A 25,930-nucleotide genomic window follows, 5' to 3' on the forward strand; every position below is an offset into this window, starting at 1 on the left:
GTACTCAGATTATACAGTTAGTAAGTGATCACTTCAAAACTAGAAATTCTTCTCGGAGTGTTGATGTAAACTGTCTTGTGCTCTTGAGTGAGTCATTTAATCTTTGTGGACCTCAATTTCCTAACCTATAAAATGAAGATAGCAATCTATTCTTTCTGTCCTTCATGAGGCATAGTTTGTGTGGCAACAATTTGAAAACTGTGAAGAGCATTTAGAGGAAAATAAGCCAAACCATGTTCATAAACTGATAGCTTCTGAGCCATCAGTTCTGGCTCAGCAAAGGGACCTGGGAGTCACTGAAGAAAACTCCCTGAAGACATCAGCCCAATGGATAAATAGGATAATACAAAGCTCATGATATTTTAAATTATTTTTTTAAAAAGAGAATTAGGAACAAAACAGGGAGCTATTGTCTTATAGTAGCACAAGATGATTTCAGAATCCTAGGGCTACCTGATTTTGTTGAGCCTCAACAAACAAAATTCAACATTTCAATTCAAAAGTTAACTGAAGCACATTCTCTGTCTGAGGCATTATGACAGGCAGTTCAGGACGAGATGGTCTTTGCCTTCAGGGAGCTAGAAAGGTAAAGAAAGTGATCAAGGGTGGGGAGTGGAGTTTAATACCCTAAATTGAAAATATCCACTCTTTAGTCTGAGCAGTTCAGAAGAATAAAGTTTGAGGGAGAATGCTCAATATGTCTTATAATTGTAGAAAAGCAGTTTTAAGTCTTTACTTTTCTTCAATATATATATACATGTATCCATTCTCAGGGTGGGGAAAAGCTGTCTGAACTGCCCCCCTCCCAGTGGAAAGCCCTGCCAGTATAAAAATGTCTTTTCATAGGAGGAAGGAAACCTCTGGTTTGAGCACTGACTTGTCCAGACCACAGCCCTTCTATAAATGACTTTGCAATAAAATATTTCCATGAATATTATTTATCAAGGCTCTCTGTAGAGAAGTATAGTTCTATCAAGCCTGCCTCTCTGGTGGGTACGTACTTGAGTTTAATTATCTTCTCAGCAAAGATAGCCTATAAGCTGGACATTTCTCTGGCCTGTAGAGGAGAGCTATCCACTCTATCACCTAATACTGTGGCAGAGCTTCCTTGACAGAGTGATGAGGATAAAGCACATGGCTAGCATCATTGTTAAGAGCTACATGTTTCATAATGTATTTTGTAGACTTTGTAGAAACCCAGAAAAATGCTTCCTGCCTATTGGATTGGACTAAATTAAGACCTACCTTGAATACCTCAACCTTGATAAGTAAAACTACTGAAAGTGGAACATAGCTCATGACCTTCCTCTGGCATTGCATTTCCCAAACCTAAAAAAGACCTCTTCTACTTTACATGGGTACCTCTTTAAATCATGGCTTTTTTTTTAACCTCTGCATACTTTAACTTGATAATTGGAAACTCTAGAAAATGACTGCCATCCTCTTAAATTGGGGCTGTCTCTGAGCACCCCACTGAGAACCAGAGCATCTCAGTGGCTTAAACCAACTAGACCGGCTTTTTCTTGGCGTGTGGTTAAAAGCTACAATTCCTAAGCCAGAGGTTTCATTAAGGTGAAAGTTTCTGACATTTAGCCTTTTTCACCAGTTGCCTTTGAGAATGACCTAGCCAGTACCCTCCTCATGTCACAAAGCACCTGTTCCTTGTCTTATTGTCATCCTACCAGCAGCCAACAGTGTCTTACTCTGCTGAGAGTGGGGTGGTTAAGAAGGGGAAGTCCCCACCTTCAGGGAGCTCAAGCTCTCGCCTCCACCTCCGTAACATATGCTGGACATACTAGTTTGCTAATAAGTCTTTCATTGGTTTACTTTTCTGATTTATATGTGTGTGAGGCTCCTACTGATATAACTGAAAAGGGTAATAAGAGAAAGCTAAAGTTCCTCTCTTTACTAAAAATTCGTATCTACAATTACTTTACTGACAGCTCTCTCTACTGTAGAAACTCTTTTTCTATAGAACTGTTTAAAACCTTGTGTTTCTCTCACTGAAAAGCTGGCCTAGATTAGACACTAAACCTTGGATGATATATAGAAACTAGAGCCGTAGCAGTAGGCACTAGAACAGACCCACTTGCATCCTCCCCACTATGAGATTTTATACCATCAGGCCAGAGGAAAGGGGGCTTGACAATTGCTAGCATTCTTGTAAAATGAGATACCGTGATTGCTAAAATAACTTTCTAGATTTCTAAGTCTATCATTCCAAACTCTGAAGAACTGTTTGCAGACAGATTGTTCAAGTTATCCCACATACCCTTGTTTTAGGACCCATGTGTTCTAATACGAGCTGTTAGCTCTCAGGCATCAGAACACCTATTAACACACTTTGAATCAACCTAATTTTTATTTCCATGTGTATCATACAATGGGCATTAGGAACTTGTGTTTGTGCTTTGCTTCATTGTACTGAATGATAGCTCAGATTCAGATTTCTGCGTAAGTCTGGAAGCTATCTGTTCCTTTCCATTCCTTCATCTGACCCTTCCTCACCAAGTATCTTGTTAATGTTGAAAGTCTAGGTAAGTACAGTTTTGTTACACAATTAAAAAGGAACTTTGCTTTACTGATAACCTTGTTACTATCATAACAGGTGAGTAAGATGAATTTAAGTTCACATAACTTTTTGTGGAACTATAGAATTAAATACTTAATGTACAATGATTGCAATTTGATTACTTTATCATAAACTTTAAGTATCAGCTGGTACAAAGGTGATTCTGTGCGTTTCCCTCTGTCTCCGATTTCAGTTTAATTCTATGTTAAAGTTCTTTCCCCTCCATTGTGGAGCAGTTTGTGAATTTCTAAGTATCAGAAAAAGTTATCATTAAAACAGACTCAAAGTCATCATGATGTATTTATAGAAATCACTAACAGTTTACTGTTCAAATGAAAAATATCATAGGTTAACTGTGGTCAGGAGAATGAAAGAGAAACTTGAGGAGTGCTATCTTTCCTTTTTCAATACAGTCCCTCAGTGACATGGCCCAGTCTATTTCAGGTGGAGATTTATAAATGAAAACTTCCAGAAAATGTTTATGCCTGCCATTGCCACTCTTTTGGTTTCAGCCCTAGATCCAAACGTCAGGCTAGGAAAGGGGGCAAATCTGGGAGACAGCTAGTTCCCTTGCTGCCTGCACTTCAGTGGCTCAGAGTCCCCTTCCTACCTGTACCTGTGCCCCAGCTAGGTAGAGTATCTTCCTTAGGGAAATTACCCTAAGGATTTACCTTTTAGTCCTTCACTCTGAAGGTATTTATTAGGGTTTGCTTCCCAAAATAGAGCTTTCTTGACCCAACCAGAGAGACAGAAATAGGTATCTTAGATATCAAGTGCTTTAAAGGTAAGGCTTTCGTGGAATTAAAAACATACTTGCTTTACTTAGGGGTACTGTCATTTGCTAAATGCTCCTCATGAGTTTGCCTTGCTGTGATATCCTATAACCTCTGATGTTCTCTTTGCCTTTATCTTATTCACTGTCTTTCTATTGGATACTTGTAAGAGAGTAACAATACAGGGCTTAGTTTCTTTGTGGCTAAGGGGGACTGCCTGATGGTTAAGTTAGCAGTCTCTAAGCTCCGCCTCTTTGTATGCCTGACTGAACAATGGAGAACAAGGTCCCCTTCGTTTTTCTTACCCTCATTTCAGTATCAGCTAAAGGAATTGGTAACTCTTATTCTTGAGGTATTTTCAGGCATTGAGGTAAAATTTACCCATAGGTCTTTCTGTTTCTGGAGATTTTTTTTGAAGACATGAAAGACCTCTAGATAAGCTGTATTGCTTGGTTAAAGAACTTTTTATACTTCTTAAAAGAAATTATGCTTTCTTGCCCAGCTGGAAGCAGAAAGATGTTTTGTAGGGCTGAGCAGCTACTGGGCATGTCTTAGCTCTCAGCTAGATCTTCCTGCCTGGGGACATTTCCCTAGAAGGAACACAGTTTACTCTGCTGAGAAGCACAGTAACTTTCCCAGAGTCAGATGACATGTTTGCGAATTGAGAATCAGTCTCTGCTTACACCCTATGACAGGCTACATTTTTGTTAGGCAACTAGGAGAGCCACAACTTTTCCTGATGCCACAAGTTGTACAATATTCAAATTTGCCAGTGTCAAACCTCATTATAATCACCTTGCCAGTAACTGTTCTTTGAAGATAACTGAAACCCAGACTCCTGAGACAGAATGAATTCTTAAAAATGAGCAATCCCTTTCTTCTCTATGCAATGAGTTTGAATAAGACATAGCAAACCTCTCTCTTGACACAGCCCTTTAAAGTTCATTTTTCTCAAGCAAGTCACTGTTTTCTTCTATTTTAAGTAATGCCCCTGTAGCACATGAGAGATGCTATGTTAGTAGTTCTATTTTCTATTATTTCTGTTTTTTTATTACCTCTTAATTACCTGTGAAAATACTGAATACCTTGTGTTTTTAAAAGGGACTTTATCTGTAGTGAAAACTTATCTTGATATAGAAATTATCATTTTTCCTAGTAAAAGGCATAAGAAAGGAGAATATTAGTTGAGATACTGATTAACTATAGCATTAATTATTAAGAAATCCATTTGAAATATTTATAATCCCCCTAAATGGAGGCAGTTTTCACCAGACAGCATTGGATATTTCCTGTATTATGGCCCAACTGGGGCTAACGTAGGCAGGGAATTCTCAGCTCAATGCTGAGAAGCCTCTGACAGGCATGAAGTGGCCTCTAAATGATTGCAAAGTGCTCTAAAATGCACAGTTTTCATGCTGACTTTTTTAAAAGTGACTTCTCCAGTGTGATCTCCATCATTTCCAAAAAGTTCTTCATGCCTACATGAAGATCTGTGTTTATAGCTGGTAGCACTTCCCTCCAGCCTAAGGAACTTTCTTTCACATTTCTTATAGTGTAAATCTTTGGATGACAAATTCTTGCATTTACATTGTCTGAAAATAGATTTAATTCATCTTCATTCTTCAAAGAATTTTTCTCTACATATAGAATTCTCAATAAAGAGATATTTTTATTTCTTCCTGCACTTTAAAGATAATGTTCTCCTGACTTCTGGCCTATATTGTTTCTGAAAGAAATCAAAGTATTCAGATTGTCTCCTTGTATATAATATGTCTTTTTTTTTCTTCTGGATGCTTTTAAGAGTTCCTCTATTCTTCCAGTTTTACTGAGAGTAAAACTGACATGTAGTACTGTATAAGTTTAAGATACACAGCATTATGATTTGACCTACATGGATTGTGAGATGATTATCACAATGAGTGTAGCTAACTAAAAAATTAGAGTTTCTCTTAATGTTTTAGTTTGTAGCAATTTGACTATGATGTTCTTAGACCTACCTTTTTCATACATCTCCTGCTTGGGGTTCCCTGAGCTCTTCAAATATATACGTTAATGTCTTTCATCAAAGTTGAGACATCTTCAACTATTTTTTCTTCAAGTATCTTGAATCATTTCATCTCTCCACTCTGTGATTCCAGTTAGTTTCTCTGTTCTTCAGATTGGATAAATTTGTATTGTTTTCTCTTTAAGTTCTCCCTTTGTTCTGCCATCTCTATTGTAAAGTTAGGCTCAGCCAGTTATTTTTATTTTGGATATTATATTTTCAGTTTTAGAATTTTCAGTCGGTTCTTTTTTAGTTTCTGTTTCTCTGCCAAGATTTCCTATCTTTTCATTCATTATGAGCATGTTTCCTTTCCATCATTGAGATAGTTTTAATAGCTGCTTTAACTCCTTGTCTGCTAACTCCCATATCTGGTTCATTTCAAGTTTTATTTCTGTTGATAATCTTTTCTCTTGAAGGTGGATCATCTCATCTTAGTTGTTCATAAATCAAGTAATTCGGGGCTTTGCCTGCATTTTTTGAACATTTTTCTTTTAAGGCTCTGGTTATATTCTGTTATGTTCTTCCAAAGAAGATTGACTTCAGTTTCTTTTGTTTTAATGGTCAATTTACTTAATTGAATTTAAGCTGACAATTATCTCTCTTAGCAGCTCAAATCTAGGTTCAGTTTTTTTAGACTTAGCTGTTTTGTTTGGAATCTCTCCTGTGCTTCCATAGTTCAAGGGTCATACAGAAATTTGAGCAGCTATTACAGGCAGAATTTGGATCTCTCGCTCTTTGGCTGTCTCCTTTCTGGGATCCCTTCCTCACTTTCCTGTGGCTATCTTCTTGATTTCTTTAAGACATAAAGACAGGGTTTCCTGTTAAAAATGTGGCCACCCCGTGAGCTGCTAACTATTGTCTGCTGTCAGACTAAAAGGCTCTTAAAAAACTGAGAGACCCACATCCTTCTTCCAAGTGTCAGCCGTTCTTTAGGATATGCCTGCTTTTGTTCGCTCCCCAGTGCCATCAAGTAGTTAGGGGTTTGGCTTGGTTTGATTTTGTGTCTTGTTCAGAGTATAGTTATTATCCCTGGAAAAGTTCATCTGATAGAAGTTCACTCCTGACAGCTCATATTTGATGTTAACTTCTAAACCTGCAAAAGTTAGATTAAGAGTTCTGTTGAGTGGGGCGCCTGGGTGGCTCAGTGGGTTAAAGCCTCTGCCTTTGGCTCAGGTCATGATTCCAGGGACCTGGGATCTAGCCCTGCGTCGGGCTCTCTGCTCAGCAGGGAGCCTGCTTCCTCTCTCTCTGCCTGCCTCTCTGCCTACTTGTGACCTCTGTCTGTCAGATAAATAAATAAAATCTTTAAAAAAAAAAGAATTCTGTTGAGTAAGTCTGTAAGTAGAGAGGGAAGAGGATGGAGATGCAAAATTTTTTTAAGTATATTTATTGACATAGGGAGGGATTACAATTAGGCAGAGAGGCAGACAGAGAGGGGGGAAAGCAGGCTCCCCGCTGGGCAGGGAGCCCGATATGGGTCTCAATCCCAGGACCCTGAGATCATGACCCGAGCTGAAGGCAGAGGCTTACCCACTGAGCCACCCAGGTGCCCCTGGAGATGCAAAATTAAAGAATTTGTTATGGGAAAGTGAAAATGGTAGAACCCTTCAAGGAAAATCCAGAAATCCACTTAAGAGGTGAGAGGCCTTTCATGACCAACAGTACTTTCTAATATAGGAGGGATATAAGAATCATCAACTGCCAGAGCTCTGGATATGGAAAGAATGCCTTACGGAAGACAGAATGTACAAAGTCTGCTTTGTCTTTCAAGACAGTTTCAGCCCCAGCATGTCCCTTTGTTCTTGCCTTAGGAGTACTCTGAAATGTTTTCATATGTCAAAAAACCCTGCTTCATCTTATCCTTAACTCTGTTCATTTCTTCAATATTTTCAAAGCTTCCCCACTAACAAAGAACAACTTTTAACATTAGGAAATTCGCAACATACATAATGATGAATTAATGGGAATCAGACGAGAAGAAGAAATGGAGATGTCCGATGAGGAAATAGAAGAAACCACAGAAACAAAAGAAACTGAGGAATCAGGTAAAGATAATTCTGCTTTGTTTCATTTAATTAGCATCTACTTGCAGGGATGATATTTTAAAACTTCTAACATCCAGTAAGGTATGGGCACAAAACCATCAGCCTGGAACCAGCTAGAAACAATTGGTAAAGCCATAGAAGTACACAGTGGTTGAATATCAACCCTGTGGCTAAGGATCTTTTTATTCACTCCCATCTTCCATTACAGTCCCAAATTAAAAGTGGACTGTCTTCTCTTAGGAAGGCTAGACATTTAGGCAGCACTTGATTTGGATTTATTAATAATATGTTCTGTAGTAGAAATCATAAGAGAGCTTACACATAAATAGACAACTAGCCAAACATTTTAAAAAGTATTTAGATCCCTACATCATATATATACCTTACACCAGTATTTGTAACAGATGGATTTAATATTTAAGTTTTTTAAAACTTAGCAAAATAAATTGTGGAAAATATAGGAGTTGGTTATATAATTTGGGGTGAAGGTCTCCAAAGACAGAAATCATAAAAGATACTTTTGATAAATTTATCTTCATATAAATTAAATATTTTTCTTTAAAGAATCACAAAATTAAAAGACACTCTTCCAACTAAGGGGAAATGGCTACAATATATGACAACCTACCTATCCACTGCCTTTTATTGTGGTTACTAAGGGGTTTATTAGGAACCAAACAGGAGTCTACAGACAGATGTTTGGGTAAAGGGTTTTGCTCTTAGTGTAGTCAAGACCTCACCATAAGACAGGCCACGAGATTGTGGGTCCCCAGTGGAACTCATAAGGCAAACCTGCTGAACAATATGACACTACGTTGCCTTTCAATTTCATAACAAACCAGGGAGAGAATTACCAGAAGGGGGATTAAAATATCAGCCAAAAGTCCAGTGTTTTCAGGTAAGCCATTCTAGACAGTCTTAGGAGTCAGTAACGTACAATGGACAAAGCACTGGACCTAAAGTTAGAAGACCTGAGTTCTAGTCCCAGCTGTGTTCCTTTTGATGCCAGAGGGACTTCTGTCCCACTGAACTCAGGTCCCATCCTTGTAAGAAGTACATTATACAGTCTAACAGGAATGTCGGGATGGCTAAACAAATTCATTCATTTAATAACTGTTGCATGCCAAACACTGTGCTAGGCATTGGAGATATCTTAGCAAACTGTCCCTACTGTTTGGTGTGTGTGTGAGAGAGGAAGAGAGAAACAGAGACAGAGACAAAGACAGAGACCTACAGAGAACCAATTGACTATAATGCAAATCAGAATTTCTTGGTTTCAGTATTTGCATATTGAAGTCAGCAGCTCTATAGATAGCCACTTGAGTGGCCCTAGAATCTTTACTCCATGAACAGAAATTCTTAAGGAAAGGCACTACCAAATCAGACTTTTAAAAAGGCATTTGTAGCTGTTGCATCTGAATTTCCCCTACTTCTACCATATCTTAGATCCCTAAACATCTGAACCTCCATATATATTGAATAAATCCTTTGTAATCAGTAGATAATATTTTCAGAATAGTGAACTAATTACTGCAAATGCATACTATAAACTTAAAGCTAAAAAAAACAAAATTTCATAATAATTGAGTTATTCAAATTAGTTAACCGCTTAGCCAAGATGTTTTATAGCTGACTAATCTTTGACTTATAGAACTGTCTCCATCTCAGTATCTGCAGTATTGTATACAGTGTTAATCCAATGTTCCCCTGAAATGAACGTGACCATAAGTTTGAATATTTGCTTGATAAATTGCTGAATTTAAGGAGTTATTGAGGGAAGGAGGGTATATGGGAGATTCAGATTAAATGCACTTACTAGTGTTATATAATTGCATTTTGCTTCTGTATTTCTTTGGAGTTAAAAGCTGTATTGGCTACTGCACAGAATCTTATTCGTTTAGAGACTGGAAACTCCCTGACAGATCATCTTATAGCTATTTTCTTTCCTGTTCCACATGCCAGGATGCTGCTTTGTCAAATAAAGCTATCTACAATAGACTTAATGGAGCTTAGCAAATAGCTTTTCTCCCAGAAGGTTTCAATTCATTTTAATTCAAGGACTTTTGTGCATTTTTCTTCCCTTCGATCGTATCTAATTTTGTTATCTTGCTTTTGTAGTAGTCAACTGCAGAAATTCTGCTCAGTGTGAGCCAGTAAGTGGGTCCTTAGGTTTTATCTAAATCAGCTGCATGTTTTAGTTTCACTTGGTTCCAATTAAAAGCTTAAGCATTAGATCTAAGAGTTGGTTTTTTTTTTCTCTCTCCATGCTACCAAACTTGAATTCCAGGAGCCTAGAGCATGTGTCTGGTTAAATTTTACTTCCTAAAGAAAGCAACAGTCACAACTAGCCTCAATTACCTTTCCTTGGTAACTTGGTAACAAAATTTCTATTCTTCAAGGGATTCTGTATTACCCAGCCCATATTTGTGATGTACTACTGGAAACCTTCTTGCTGTGGAAGAAAGAACTGCTGTGCTCAAAGCAATGTGTTGAAGAGGGGGAATCACATCAAAGCAAATCATGATAGTGTAAAATTATTCTATTGTTAGCCATGATGGAAAGTACATGTGCCCAGTAAACCTAAGAGCAGCTGTTCCTTTCAACATCTACTGTCTGCCTTCTCCACTTAGACTGCTGGTTCTCAGATCTGATATATATAAGCATCATTGGGTTACCTATAAAAAATCAGATTTTCCGGGGTGCAGGGTTTGATTAAATAGATCCATAATGAAGTTCAGGAATTTGCATTTTATTAGGCATCCTAAACAATTTAGATGCTGGTGGTTCAGGGAGCACATTTGGAAAACATTGACTGAGACTCATTCTCCTTCATTGTTCTAGCCAAAGTTTTCACTTATTTTGGTTTCCAATCTCCTTCCCTCCCTCACCTCTCATTATTCCCTCTTTCAGAGCTTGATCAATTAATTAACAAGAACTACATCTTATAAGGTTATGGAAATAGAGGTGCAATAAGTGCAAATTTACATAAAATATAAGAAATACCACTTGGTTCTAACCTGTAAGGTACTGATTAGAATGCAGCAAGGCCAAGAGATACTAGTGTGGCCAGAATAATTGGCATTCAGTGAAAATTGATTGGTATCTTGAAAGATGAACAGGCTTGGATGAGAAGAAGGAGAGTAAGAAAGTTTCTTGATATGGAGGCTGGAAAGGAGAAGGAACAGGGCTCAGAGAGGGAAATAAAGATGATGGGTATAGGGGGATAAAAGATTGAGGGGACAAGATAGGTCCAGATGATGAGGAACCATGAATGCCAAGGTTACATTTAGCACAATAGACAATATGGCACTATAAGCATGTCTTAATCATGGCACTAGTATGATAAAAGGAAATAAATTTATTTAGGAAATAAATTTTGGAAAAAGAGAAACCTGCCAGAGACCTTTATAGGAATTTAGATATAAAATGATGAAGCCTGAGACTAGAGTGAAGGTAATGGGAACTCAGATAAAATAGTAAAAGAAAAGGATATAACAGAAAATATAAGATTAAAGATGCTAGGAATCACTTCAGAAGAATAACTAAAGTCTGTGGCGCCAGATTGGATATAGATGATGAAGCAAAGGCAAGAATTTGAGATGAGGCTAAGTTTCCTAGCCTAGGAGACTGGAGGGTCAGTGGTCATATTAGTTCTTTAGGGCTACTGCAACAAAGTACCACAAACTGAGTAAACAATAAACAATAGAAGTTTATTGTCTCACAGTTCTGGAAGCCAGAAGCCTGAGATTAAGGTGTCATCAGGGTGCACTCCTCTTCAGGGCTATGAGAGAGAATCTGTTCCATGCCTCTCTCCTGGATTCTGATAGTTGGCAATCTTTGACACTCCTTGGCTTGTAGATGCATCATCCTGATCTCTGCCTTCATGTTTACATGACATTCTCCCTGTTTGCATGTCTCTGTGTCTAAATATCTCCTTTCTGTATGTACACCAGTTGTATAAGTCCATAAACCCACTCAAATGACTTCATTTTAACTTGATTACCTCTGTTAAGATCCTTTTTCCAAATAAAGTCACATTCTGAGGGCTTCAACATAAAGGGTCTTTTTGGGAGGGGGGCGTTACAACTTAAACATATACTAGTACCACTGACAGAAATGGGCTAGTACATGGGATTGATTTGTAGAATATGAGATCAGTTTCAGATAGTAGATAGTTGGGAAATAGATATAAAAGATTTATATTCAAATCAGGGTTCAAGAAAGTAGAAGGAATAGAGAAGATGGCAGTACGGAGGTGTTGGCTGAAGCTTGGAGAATATGATAAATGATTGTGAAAAACCAGTGAGAGAAAGAAGAGCAAAGGGCTAAATACAGAACTTTGGTGGCTACCCACAGTAAGGGAGGAGGAAAGAAAAGGAGTTTGCAGAACAGTTCGAACAGTCTACGTGCACCTGGATGGCTCAGTTGGTTAAGCATTGGACTCTCAGGTCATGATCTCAGGATCCTGGGATAGAGCCCTGTGTCAGGCTGTGCACTCAGTGGGGAGTCTGCTTGAGGATTCACTGACTATCTCCCTACCCCCTCTCTAAATAAACAAACAAATAAGTCTCCGTATTTTTTTTATTTTTTTTTAACTTTTAATTTTTTATAAACGTATATTTTTATCCCCAGGGTTACAGGTCTGTGAATCGCCAGGTTTACACTCTTCACAGCACTCACCATAGCACATACCCTCCCCAATGTCCATAACCCCACCCCCCTCTCCCAACCCCCCTCCCCCCAGCAACCCTCAGTTTGTTTTGTGAGATTAAGAGTCACTTCTGGTTTGTCTTCCTCCCAATCCCATCTTGTTTCATTTATTCTTTTCCTACCCCCTTAACCCCCCATGTTGCATCTCCACTTCTTCATATCAGGGAGATCATATGATAGTTGTCTTTCTACGATTGACTTATTTCGCTAAGCATAATACCCTCTAGTTCCATCCACGTCGTCGCAAATGGCAAGATTTCATTTCTTTTGATGGCTGCATAGTATTCCATTGTGTATATATATATATCACTTCTTCTTTACCCATTCATCTGTTGATGGACATCTAGGTTCTTTCCATAGTTTGGCTATTGTAGACATTGCTGCTATAAACATTCGGGTGCATGTGCCCCTTTGGATCACTACATTTGTATCTTTAGGGTAAATACCCAGTAGTGCTATTGCTGGGTCATAGGGTAGTTCTATTTTCAACATTTTGAGGAACCTCCATGCTGTTTTCCAGAGTGGTTGCACCAGCTTGCATTCCCACCAATGCTGTCGGAGGGTTCCCCTTTCTCCACATCCTCGCCAGCATCTGTCATTTCCTGACTTGTCAGTTTTAGCCATTCTGACTGGTATGAGGTGATACCTCATTGTGGTTTTGATTTGTATTTCCCTGATGCCAAGTGATGTGGAGCACTTTTTCATGTGTCTGTTGTCCATCTGGATGTCTTCTTTGCAGAAATGTCTGTTCATTTCTTCTGCCCATTTCTTGATTGAATTATTTGTCCTTTGGGTGTTGAGTTTGATAAGTTCTTTATAGATTTTGGACACTAGTCCTTTATCTGATATGTCATTTGCAAATATCTTCTCCCTTTCTGTCAGTTGTCTTTTGATTTTGTTAACTGTTTCCTTTGCTGTGCAAAATATTTGATCTTGATGAAATCCCAATAGTTCATTTTTGCCCTTGCTTCCCTTGCCTTTGGCGATGTTCCTAAGAAGACGTTGCTGCGGCTGAGGTCAGTTTTTGGTGGGATCCTTGTCTGGTTTGGGGATCAAGGTGATGCTGGCCTCGTAAAATGAGTTTGGAAGTTTTCCTTCCATTTCTACTTTTTGGAACCGTTTCAGGAGAATAGGAATTAGTTCTTCTTTAAATGTTTGGTAGAATTCCCCCGGGAAGCCATCTGGCCCTGGGCTTTTGTTTATTTGGAGATTTTTGATGACTGTTTTCAGTCTCCTTATCTGTTCAGGTTTTCTATTTCTTTCTGGTTCAGTTGTGGTTGTTTATATGTCTCTAGACATGCATCCATTTCTTCCAGATTGTCAAATTTGTTTGCGTAGAGTTGCTCATAATATGTTCTTATAATTCTTTGTATTTCTTTGGTGTTAGTTGTGATCTCTCCTCTTTCATTCATGGTTTTATTTATTTGGGTCCTTTCTCTTTTCTTTTTGATAAGTCTGGCCAGGGGTTTATCAATCTTATTAATTCTTTCAAAGAACCAACTCCTAGTTTCATTGATTTGCTCTATTGTTTTTTTGGTTTCTGTTTCATTGATTTCTGCTCTGATCTTTATGATTTCTGTTCTCCGGCTGGGTTTAGGGTTTCTTTCCTGTTCTTTGTCAAGCTCCTTTAGGTGTAGGGTTAGGTTGTGTACTTGAGACCTTTCTTGTTCCTTGAGAAAGGCTTGTACCACTATATATTTTCCTCTCAGGACTGCCTTTGCTGTGTCCCACAGATTTTGAACTGTTGTGTTTTCATTATCATTTGTTTCCATGAACTTTTTCAATTCTTCTTTAATTTCCTGGTTGACCCATTCATTCTTTAAAAGGATGCTGTTTAGTCTCCATGTATTTGGGTTCTTTCCAAATTTCCTCTTGTGTTAAGTTCTAGCTTCAGAGCATTGTGGTCTGAAGATATGCAGGGAATGATCCGAATCTTTTGATACCAGTTGAGACATGATATATGACCTAGGATATGATCTATTCTGGAGCATGTTCGATGTGCACTAGAGAAGAATGTGTATTCTGTTACTTTGGGATGGAATGTTCTGAATATATCTGTGATGTCCATCTGGTCCAGTGTGTCATTTAAGGCCTCTATTTCCTTGTTGATCTTTTGCTTGGATGATCTGTCCATTTCAGTGAGGGGAGTGTTAAAGTCCCCTACTATTATTGTATTATTGTTGATGTGTTTCTTTGATTTTGTTATTAATTGGTTTATGTAGTTGGCTGCTCCCACGTTAGGGACATAGATATTTAAAATTGTTAAATCTTCTTGTTGGACAGACCCTTTGAGATGATATAGTGTCCTTCCTCATCTCTTATTATAGTCTTTGGCTTAAAATCTAATTTATCTGATACAAGGATTGCCACCCCTGCTTTCTTCTGATGTCCATTAGTATGGTAAATTGTTTTCCACCCCCTCACTTTCAATCTGGAGGTGTCTTCGGGTCTAAAATGAGTTTCTTGTAGGCAATATATAGATGGGTTTTGGGTTTTTATCCATTCTGATACCCTGTGTCTTTCAATTGGGGCATTTAGCCCATTAACATTCAGGGTAACTACTGAGAGATATGAATTTAGTGCCATTGTATTGCCTGTAAGGTGATTGTTACTGTATATTGTCTCTGTTCCTTTCTGATCTACTACTTTTAGGCTCTCTCTTTGCTTAGAAGACCCCTTTCAATATTTCCTGTAGAGCTGGTTTGGTGTTTGTAAATCCTTTCAGTTTTTGTTTGTCCTGGAAGCTTTCTGTCTCTCCTTCTATTTTCAATGATAGCCTAGATGGATATAGTATTCTTGGCTGCATGTTTTTCTCATTAATGCTCTGAATATATCATACCAGTTCTTTCTGGCCTGCCAGGTCTCTGTGGATAAGTCTGCTGCCAATCTAATATTTTTACCATTGTATGTTACAGACTTCTTGTCCTGGGCTGCTTTCAGGATTTCCTATTTGTCACTAAGACTTGTAAATTTTACTATTAGATGATGGGGTGTGGAACTATTCTTATTGATTTTGGGGGGCATTCTCTGCACCTCCTGGATTTTGATGCTTGTTCCCTTTGCCATATTAGGGAAATTCTCTACAATATTTCTCTCCAATATACCTTCTGCTCCCCTCTCTCTCCTTATTCTGGAATCCCAATTATTCTAATGTTGTTTTGTCTTATGGTGTCACTTATCTCTTGAATTCTCCCCTCGTGGTCCAGTAGCTGTTTGTCCCTCTTGGTCAGCTTCTTTATTCTCTGTCATTTGGTCTTCTATATCACTAATTCTTTCTTCTGCCTCATTTATCCTAGCAGTGAGAGCCTCCATTTTTGATTGCACCTCATTAATAGCTTTTTTGATTTCAACTTGGTTAGATTTTAGTTCTTTTATTTCTCCAGAAAGGGCTTTTATATCTCCCGAGAGGGTTTCTCTAATCTCTTCCATGCCGTTTTCGAGCCCAGCTACAACCTTGAGAATCATCATTCTGAACTCTAGATCTGACCTATTACCAATGTCTGCTTTGATTAGGTCCCTAGCCTTTGGTACTGCCTCTTGTTCTTTTTTTTTGTGGTGAATTTTTCCGCCTTGTCATTTTGTCCAGATAAGAGTATATGAAGGAACAAGTAAAATACTAAAAGGGTGGCAAAGACCCCAGGAAAATATGCTTTAACCAAATCAGAAGGGATCCCAAATTGTGGGGGGGAAAGGGGGATAAAAAGAGGTTCAGAAAAAAAAGAAACAATTAAAGAAAGAAAATGAATAAAGAAAAAATATGAAAAAGAAATATCTATACTAGATAAACTAGTTTAAAAACATTAAAAAAGAAAAGTTAAAGTTAAAAAATTTAGCAGAAGAAGAAAAAAAAATTGAAAAAAAATTAAATTAACTGCAAGTCTAGAAAATCTTGGGCAGAAAGCCATGAGTTCCGTGCTTTGCTTTCTCCTCCTCTGGAATTCCGCTGCTCTCCTTGGTGTTGAACCTGCACTCCTTGGTAGGTGAACTTGGTCCTGGCCAGATTTCTTGTTGATCTTCTGGGTAGGTGCACTCCTTGGTAGGTGAACTTGGTCCTAGCCGGATTTCTTGTTGATCTTCTTGGGGAGGGGCCTGTTGTAGTGATTCTCAACTGTCTTTGTCCCAGGCAGAATTGCACCGCCCTTACCAGGGGCCAGGCTGAGTAATCAGCTCAGGTTTGCTTTCAGGAGCTTTTGTTCCCTGAATGCTTCCCGTAGAGTTCCAGAGGACGGGAATGAAAATGATGGCCTCCCGGTCTCCGGCCCGGAGGAGCCGAGAGCTCGGGGCCCCACTCCTCAGTGTGCCCTCAGAGAATAGCGCCCAATTAGTCCTGTCTCCCTGGCCTCCGGCCGCGCTCCGAGCTCACCGAGCCTGCGACCGGTTCAAGGTAACCCCGAGCTGAGAGCTCACTCCTCGGCTCTGTCTCTGTAGCTGGCTCCCCCCGTTCTAAAACCTACAAGCTCTGCGACACTCAGACACCCCCATTCTTCTGTGATTCTGCGGGACCTGAGGCCACGCTGACCCTGCATGGGCTTCACCCCGGTTTAGCCTCTGGAGCGATGTCCTTCAGTGGAACAGCCTTTTAAAAGTCCCGATTTTGTGCTCCGTTGCTCCGCCGCTTGCCGGAAGCCGGCCCTTTCCCCCGCGGTCTGTCTTCCCTGTCACTTTGGATTCACTTCTCTGCCAGTCCTGCTTTTCAGAAAGTGGTCGATTTTCTGTTTCTAGAATTGCTGTTCTTCTTCTCTTCAATCTCCCGTTGGATTTGTAGGTGTTTACAATCTTTAGATAAGTTATCTAGCTGATCTCCTGCCACCTGATGTAGTCTCAGCCTGCTACTTCTCCACCATCTTGACTCCTCCCCCTAAAGAAGTCTTTTCAAAGGGAAAGAGCAGCCTAAGAAGCTGGAAGAAAAATAGAAAAACATTGGATTATAGGGCCCATGAGAACAATCTATAGAAGAAAGAAATTGAGGACAGCATTGGGCAAGAACTATTTAAGTAGGGTGATAGAGCTGGGGCCAGAACATATGACATTAAGGAGAGGAAGTGGACAAAGACCACAGGTCAGGAAGTTGGGTACTAAGCAAAAGCAAATGCAGGCATTATTAATGGCAGTTAGAATGGGTGACAAAGTTAAAGTTAAGTTTTTTGTTGTTGTTCAATAGAAGGGAAGGCAGCCATGGAGAGAGCAAGGTTGAAGATGCTTGAGAGTGAAAGAGTACTTATGGATAATTATGGAAATGGAATCCTGGAGAAGAATGGGAAGTGATCCAAACTCAGGTGGAGTTTTCTTTAGAGTCTTTAGAGAGGGGAGAACCCTCTTCCTCTGAGACAAGGGAGGTAAAGCTAAATGTATCATTCCATGCTTCTCCATATACCCAGAGATTGGTCAGCTGTTGATTAGGAAAATGCTTTGGAAATAAGACCATGAGGAAACAGGAGCAGACTTGGAATATATACCCTGGGCAGGATGGAAGGAAGAAATCAGTGAGAGGTAAGAAACCCACCAGCAAGGCCAACATGAGTCTGTATTGACCAGGACTGCCCAGTTCTGCAGCTTCCTATAAGAGTCCTCTGCAGCCCAGGATAAGGTGCAGACAAAGTTGAATCAAGTGACCATGAGCTAGAAATTGGCATGGTAAGACTGGCTAATAGTTTTCAGGAAGGTGAAGAAATATAGAGTACTAAGGAGTTTGCAGTGGAATCTGTTTAGCCAGAAAATAGTTAATGGACTGGGTGAAGTTGGCCACTCCAAGAAATTAAAGGTCCCAGCAAAGAAAGTGAACAGCATCTCAGGGTGATGAGAGGCAGTGAAGTAACTGACAGATGAAGATACCGTGTTTGAGAGCAGAATTTAGAGTACTCAGAGGAGAAACAGTGAAGTCCCTGGTGCATGCATACTGGTAGAAGCCCCACTGAAGTAATGACCTGCAGAGGTAAGGAAAGCAAGGCTTTGGGAGGTCAGGGAACTCAAAAATTTCCCTGAACTGGCCTGCAACCACTCATATCATCTCCCTCTCTCTGTTGACTGTGTTCTTTTTGGCTTTTTCTCTTTGTGAATCACTCCAGCTCAGACTTTTTTGGGGACCCTTGAGAGGAATGTTGCACATTTTCCCTTCTTGAATTTGGTAACATTTGTTACACATCTTTCTTCAATAATTTGGTGACATTTTTAAGCATCTCTTATAATGCAGCTTTGTGAGGATAGCGAACCCCCTGAATTTGCTTCCATTAAAATTGTTGTTTTCTTTGTACCATCAAAGAGACTTAGGCAATAATTTTTTAAAATATTTTATTTATTTATTTGACAGAAATCACAAGCAGGCAGAGAGGAAGGCGGGGGGTGGGGGGTGAACAGGCTCCCCGCTGAGCAGAGAGCCCGATGTAGGTCTCGATCCCAGGAACCTGAGATCATGACCTGAGCTGAAGGCAAAGGCTTAACCCACTCAGCCACCCAGGTGCCCCTAGGTATTAATTTTTTAATGGTACAAAATCCTTTTAGATTTTTTGTCATAGAAAAACATCTGGAATTTTGCTCTGAGTGGCTCCTCTAAAAAGAGGACTTTGCAGCTGCCTTCATACTTTCATAGTGCCATGATGAACTGGCAGCCTTCAGATCTGAGGAGTCATCCCCATAAAAAAGGAACGTTTTCCCCACATAGGAAATAGTCAAAAAGGAGCAGCCAAGAACTAATTATGGCAAGATACAAATAAATTCACTGTACTATGCTCTTTGGTATCAGGACTAATGGATTCACCTACTCAAACATATTATTAAAAGGTAATATTGAACTTTTCAATGTTCTGGCAATGTACAAAGAACTCCAACTTCAGAAATGGGCCAATTAATATTAAGTCTGTGAAAGTAAAAACTTGGTGTCCTCATTAAAATGACAAAAACCCTCATTTCAGGGAGTGGGAAATACATTTCATAAGTAAGGTGCCCTGGTGGCATTAGAGGAGATCACATTCTCTTTGGCTTAGTGACTTGTGCAAACTGAGGAGATTATTATCTGTTTGCACTTGGCTACAGGAATCTATCTCCTCATGTCAGCATGCCCTTTCCCCCTGGGAGAGAAGCAGTCTCTCCTCCTCATTTGCTCAGAGAGAAAATATTTTCACATTTAAACTGGAGACAGCACCTCTAACCATTCTCCTAGATCTCTACCCTTTTCCACATTTCTCCACAAGACTCATAAGACATGAGCATAATCACTAGCCTGCAGTATAAGAAGAAACAAAAGGAGGAAGATGGAAATATCACTACTTAGTATTGAGCCATGTGCCTTGCCAGAGGACAAACATGCAAACCAAAGCAGAAATGAGTAACTGTCTATCTGCAGCAGTCACTTGATTTACAGAGGAACCTCTGTGTTATTCGGTGGAACTCTAGTCCAGTTTGCGATGCTATCCTTGGTACTGATCCAACAAGCAAATCAAATATTTCTTCACATTGGCAGATAGCTTGTGTCCTTTCTGCCATACACTTTCCTATATACAGTCATCTTCACTTTTAGCATCTTCTTTCAGTGCTGTATTGTGAGGAATGCTGCCTGCCCAACAACAGGTATCCCAGCTGTTGGGAGAGATGGCGAGGATAGATAGTATTTACAGTGCTGGGACTTCAACTCTTCGTGTAACTGTTTTCTCTTCAGAGACCAAAAGCTGTATGATTACAGCAAAAATTAAGATCCATAATAAAATCAAACATACAATGAATGTGTCATGCCAAATTTTTTCATGATTTCTGTTAAAAACTAAAATATAAGGTTCAAACTGCCATACCAGGATAATTGCATAGCCATTCACAAAACAAAACAAAACAAAACAAAACCAAAAAACCACATGTAATAGGAAGGATTGCCACTCTCTTATTTGGACAGACAATCTGATTACATCAGCCTGCATTGGTAGCTGATTGTTTCAGGAAAACCCTCAGGTTGAAAGCACAGAATTAAACCCCACCCCACCCCTGAAGGAGCTTTCTTTTAAGAATACGGGGTGCTTTCTTCCTCAGAATATGGTTTTATTCTATATATTTCATCTTTGTAAAGCACAACTTCCTTCCATTTATTGTAGAGAATGAATCTTTTCTTTATAATCCTTTTAGAGAACACTTCTTCCACCACTTATAGCTCATAATCTTGAAGATTTGATTTCCATTACTTTCTTTTACTTTCTTCTACCCAAAGTCCCTCCCTCATAAGTAACTGAAAAAATTCACACCTTTGACAAGTTGTCTTTTAACATTCTTTACATTTAATATACAGGTTTGTAATTTTGATTCATTTTGATAACATCTCTTTTTGGCTTTCTGTTGTTTTAGGAATCAAAAAAGGAATAAACTACAAATTTTTCCATCAATTTAGACTGTGAGCCATAGAGATTAGTGGAACCTCATTTTTTACCATTATCATAAGCCTGGTACAGGGAAGGTCCTTGGTGTTTGTTGAATGAATGAAAATCCTCTGACTAAACATTTTGTAATAGGTTTTCAGATTTTTGGCCTTCAAAAATGATCCCTAACCATAAATAAAGCTAACCAGCTTTCCTCTTGTGTCTTAGGGTTTTTTAATTAATAAATTAATGTTTTAGAGCAGTCTTAGATTTACAATATTAAACAAGAAGTAAAGACCTTCCAAATGCCTGTCTCCCCCACACACATCCATAGTCCCCCCACCACCACTACTGACATCCTGCACCACAGGGGCACATTGGTTATAATCAGCAAATACATCATTATCACCCAAAGTTCATAGTTTGCATTAGAGTTCACTCTTGGTGTTGTACATCCTATGAGTTTAAATGTTTAAAATGTATGTATCTACCATTATAGTATCATACAGAATAGTTCCACTGCCCTAAAAATCCTCTGTGCTCTGCCTGTTCATTCTTCCTTCCCCCTAACTCCTGGCAACAAGGTTAGGGATTTTTTTTGTAATCTTTTTACTGACTCCATTGTTTTGCCTTTTCCAGAATGCCATATAGTTGGAGTCATACAGTTACGTAGCATTTTCAATTGGCTTCTTTCACTTAGTAATATGCATTTACATTTCCTCCAAGTCTTTCCATGACTTAATCACTAATTTCTTTTTAGCACTGAATAATATTCCATTTCTGGATATACCACAGTTTGTTTACCCATTAATCTACTAAAGAACATCACAGTTGTTTCCAAGTTGGGGAAAATTTAAAATTGCCAGAAGAAATCTGCTATAAAATCCATGTGTGTATTTTTGTGGGGACATAAGTTTTCAGTTCACCTGGGTAAATATGAGGGAGCACAATTGCTGGATTACATGGTAAGAGTATGTCTAGTTTTATAAGAAAGTGCCAGTAGAATTTTGCATTCCCACCAGCAATGCAGGAGAGTGTCTGTTTGCTGCATATCCTTACAGCCCTTGGTGTTATCATTGTTTTGGATTTTGGCCGTTCTAATAGGTGTGTAGTGGTATCTTATTGTTCTTTTAATTTGCAGTTCCCTAATGATGTATGACATATGACATATGATGATGCTTAGATACCGTGGATATATCTTTGATGGGGTGTCTTTTCAGGTCTAATTTTTTGGCATTTATCTTGCTTGATTGATGTTCTCTGAACTTCCTGGATCTGTGGTTTGGTGTCTGGCAATAATTTGGCGGGAAAAGTTCAGTGATTATTGCTTCACCTGTTGCTTCCATTCCTTTATTTCCCTTCTAATATTCTTATGACATGTATCTTTTGTGGTTGTGCCATAGCTCTTGGATATTCTGCTTGAGGTTATTTTTTTAATGCTTTTTTTCTCTTTGCTTTTCAAGTTAGGCAATTTCTATTGTCATACCCTTGAGCTCAGAGATTCTTCTCTCAGCCATGTCCAGTCTTTTAATAAGCACATCTAAGGCATTTTTTCATTTCTGTTACAGTATTATTTTTTTTATCTCTAGCATGTCTGTTTGATTTTTCCTTAGAATTTCCATCTCTCTGTTTACATTATCCATCCATTCTTTCATGGTATCTTCTTTTCCCATTAAAGCCCGTAGCTTACTAATCATAGCTGTTTTGTATTCCTGGTCTGATAATTCCAACATTCATGCTGTATCTGACTTGTATTCTGATCCCCATTCAGTCTCTTCAAACTGTGTTTCTTTGGTTGGTTGGTTGGTTTTTGTTTTTGTTTGTTTTTTACCTTTTAGTATGCCTTGTAATCTTTTGTTGAAATCTGGACATGATGTCCTGGATAAAAAGATCTCCAGTAAATAAGACTTTAGTGGTGTGGTAGTTAAGTATTGGAAAGCATTATTTAGTCCTGTGATCAGGTCTTTGTCTTTTAGTGAGCATATACCTCCGGACTGTGAATTTCATAAGTGCTTCTCAGTTTTTGGTCCCCCCCTTACTTGGGGCAGGATGTCTAGAGGGTATTTCCCTTCTCCAGGTCAGTTAGGCTTCAGTAATACCCTGGCAGGTTAGGCTCCAGTAAAATAGTTTCTTATGAAGGCAGGCCTTGTTAAGAAGAACAGAATGCTCCGGTGTATTTCAAAATGGTTTCTTTTCCCTATCGCCTGACGGAAGCACAAGGGGGATCTTTCTCTAATATTCATTGTAAGGACTTGGTTATGCTCCGAGAGATAAAATTCATGAAAGGATAGAGAACTTACTATGACTGAGTCCCTCTGGAATTTTTTTTTTCCCCTCTGGAATTTTTAAATCTCAGACTTGCCCACACTGAGCCTCCAGCAATTAGCCAATTACAATTTAGGTTTTTTTACTTGCCACCAGTTCCTGTGGAACTTCCTGCCCATAGGTTTCTGGTCTGGTAAGTTATGATTCTCTAGATTCTCCTGTCACTCCGGTTTCAGGGGCTGCAGTTTGCCCTGTGACTTCACTTCTCTGGTGGATCTAAGATAAGTTGTTGATTTTTCAGTTTATTCAGCATTTTAGTCTTTGTTACATTGGAATGGTGACTTCTAAACTCCTCACACACTAGACCAGAAACCAGAGTCTAGTGACTTAATTTTTACATTTACCTTTCCTCTGTAGGATAGTAAAGATTACACTTTTATAAAAACTGCCTTGCAAGATTATCACATGGACAGTCATCAGTTCAAGAAAGATGGCCCTACACTTTATCATTACAGAACTCTTATCATTTGCTGCCTTCCAAATAAAAGTGACCAATGTTAGCTGGGAATATCTGAGTTATATTTGGGGTGACAAATATGAAGCATGATGGGGATTTCAGGGTGTTGGAATCCTATGTTCCTTTACAAAAATGGTTCTGTGTGCTTTGGGGTCCATCTCTTGCTGCCATGGCCACCTCAAACCTAAAGTTGCTCAAGAGATTTTCTTATACGTGTCAGTTGAAAACTACCAAGTTTTCATGGGGCTAAGGTGAACCACAAAGAGTATGGATAGTATGGAGGTTTGACTTTATATTGACCGCTTAACTTTAGTATCACAGGCAGAAACTCTGAAGGAAGAAAATGACAGCCTCCGTTGGCAGCTCGATGCCTATCGGAATGAGGTAGAATTGCTCAAGCAAGAACAAGGCAAAGCCCCCAGAGAAGATGACCCAAACAAGGAACAGCAGCTGAAACTCCTGCAGCAAGCCCTGCAAGGAATGCAACAGGTAAAGGCTCTTTGGTGTTCTGAGCTTTTAGGAAGGCTAACATCAGCTCCTCACCTGGAAAAATGTCCCCTGCCAGCAAAGAGAATTGTAAACCTCTTATTTTTCTTGATATTCTGTTCTCTGGCATAGCCGAAGAAAGGTCTATGTTATGGTTAATGAAATATTCTGGCCAATACAAAGGTTGCAGTGGATCACCAATTTTCTTTTTCTGTTTCTTAAAGATTTTATTTATTTATTTGTCAGAGAAAGATCACAGGCAGGAGGAGTAGCAGGCAAAGGGAGAAGCGGGCTCCCTGCTGAGCAGGGATCCTGATGTGGGACTCAATCCCAGGACCCTAGGATCGTGCACTGAGCTGAAAGCAGACATTTAACCAACTGAGCCATCCAGGTGTCCCGTGGATCACCTATTTTCTTTTTTTAAAGATTTTTATTTTTTTATTTGTCAGGGGGGTGGAGCACGAGAGAGCGAGCACAGGCAGGCAGAGGCAGAGGGAGAAGCAGGCTCCCTGCTAAGCAAGGAGCCCGATGTGGGACTCGATCCCAGGATGTTGGGATCTTGACCTGAGCTGAAGGCAGCTGCTTAACCAACTGAGCCACCCAGGCATCCTGGATCGCCTGTTTTCAAAGGATGTACATTCAGTAAAAATACTTGACACTCAGACTACACCAAACATAATCTAATCTTTTCTTTCTGCTTCAGAAGGTGCTTTGGAATCTGTACAGAGCCTCGAGGTCTTTTTGAAGGTCTTCAGTTACTTAGATAGAAAAAGTAGTATCTGCTCGATCCAGTGCTGGACCATGCAGCCTGTTAGAAGAAATAGCAGGAATTTTACCTTGCTTTTTTACTATCAATGCTTTAGGCACATAATATCAATTGGTTTTTATTTTGTTTTGTTTTCACAGTCATTTCTTTGAATGAGTTTACCTGCACATTACTCCAAGTATAAAAAGTAAAGTAAATAGATGCATCCAACTGTAATTGCATTCAAATACAACAGTGTGAAATAGATGCTCAATGTCTGAATGTTTTATGTAAGCATCAGCACAGTGAGCCTACCGTTTAAAAGATATTACCATCTGTTCCCATCATAATAAAGGAGTAGTATTTTTGAGTAAGGGTACTATCCTCTTCTGTCTTGTCAGATGACCAGCCATTTTCCTTACAATTTAAATTGAGCAATATTTTTTAATTGTATGCCTTGAATTATCGGGGGCAAAGCTTATTGCTGACAGGAAATCACAAATTGTGAACAAGGAGTCTCTTCTGGCACTAGGAGCCCTGTGTTCCTATTATTTCTGCTACCACTGTCTTCCTGTGTGACAAGCAATATCACATTAATAGTTCCCCTTTCCTATTAGTAAAATGTGTGAAGTAATGCTTACCTTCCTTTTACTGTCACTATGGAATTATTTAATTAGAACATGTAAATTATATCTGAGATCTTTCCACCAAAAAAAATGCATCTCTTCAGCTAGACTTCAAAGAATTTTGACAACATATATTGTACTGTGTGTGTTTTAGCTCTTCCAATGGTCTTCTTCAAGCCTCTGAAAAGCAAAACTTTGGAAACATTTTTTGTTGTTTTTCCGCTCTTACCTTGATTTTGAAACCATTCCACAGAAGGACAGTTCTGCTACTGGAATACAATTTAAAGATGATGAACGTTTTTTTTTTTCATTTCTTCACTTCAGAAACCTCTGAGAAAATTAGGTCTCTACATCCTGACAAATTAATTTCACTCATTTTGATTACTTTTTATTGGAAAATAGCCTTGTAAACAAGATAAAGGTTCTCCTATCTTATCCCAAAAAGAAGTATAGGCTAACATAGTGGTTAAAAGCGTGGACTGTAGTCTTGACTCCACCTGGGTTTAAATCCTAACTCTGCCACTTACTATCTGAATGGCCTAAGGCAAAGCACTAAACCTCTGTAAGCCTCAGGACTATGTGTAATAGGGTTACTTGAGGTTTATATGAGATCACACATATGAAACCTTATCCACATGTGTGACACATGTTAGATGCTAAATAAGTAATATTTTTGTAATCGTGATGATGATGATGAATCCAGTTCCTTGCCTACTGATGTGGAAACAAACATTTGTGAAATGTTTCCCTCACAGAAATTGAACTTGGCTTGGAAAATGACTATTTGAAAGAATGCTTTACAACATTAAGTTCT

At 39.0% G+C, this 25,930-nt stretch overlaps 1 protein-coding gene across 3 annotated transcripts in view; it reads left to right on the forward strand.

Moving 5' to 3' along the window:
- ENOX2 (ecto-NOX disulfide-thiol exchanger 2) overlaps positions 1-25,930 on the forward strand; it is a 266,818-nt gene that overhangs the window by 230,342 nt on the left and 10,546 nt on the right. For all 3 annotated transcript variants that reach the window (XM_044236076.1, XM_044236073.1, XM_044236075.1), the window contains 2 exons: positions 7,320-7,434; positions 23,573-23,748. In XM_044236076.1, the coding sequence (XP_044092011.1) occupies positions 7,320-7,434; positions 23,573-23,748 (291 nt within the window). The remainder of the gene's footprint in view (positions 1-7,319; positions 7,435-23,572; positions 23,749-25,930) is intronic.

This window comes from Neovison vison, chromosome X (assembly GCF_020171115.1).
Source record: "Neovison vison isolate M4711 chromosome X, ASM_NN_V1, whole genome shotgun sequence".
NCBI lineage: Eukaryota > Metazoa > Chordata > Mammalia > Carnivora > Mustelidae > Neogale > Neogale vison.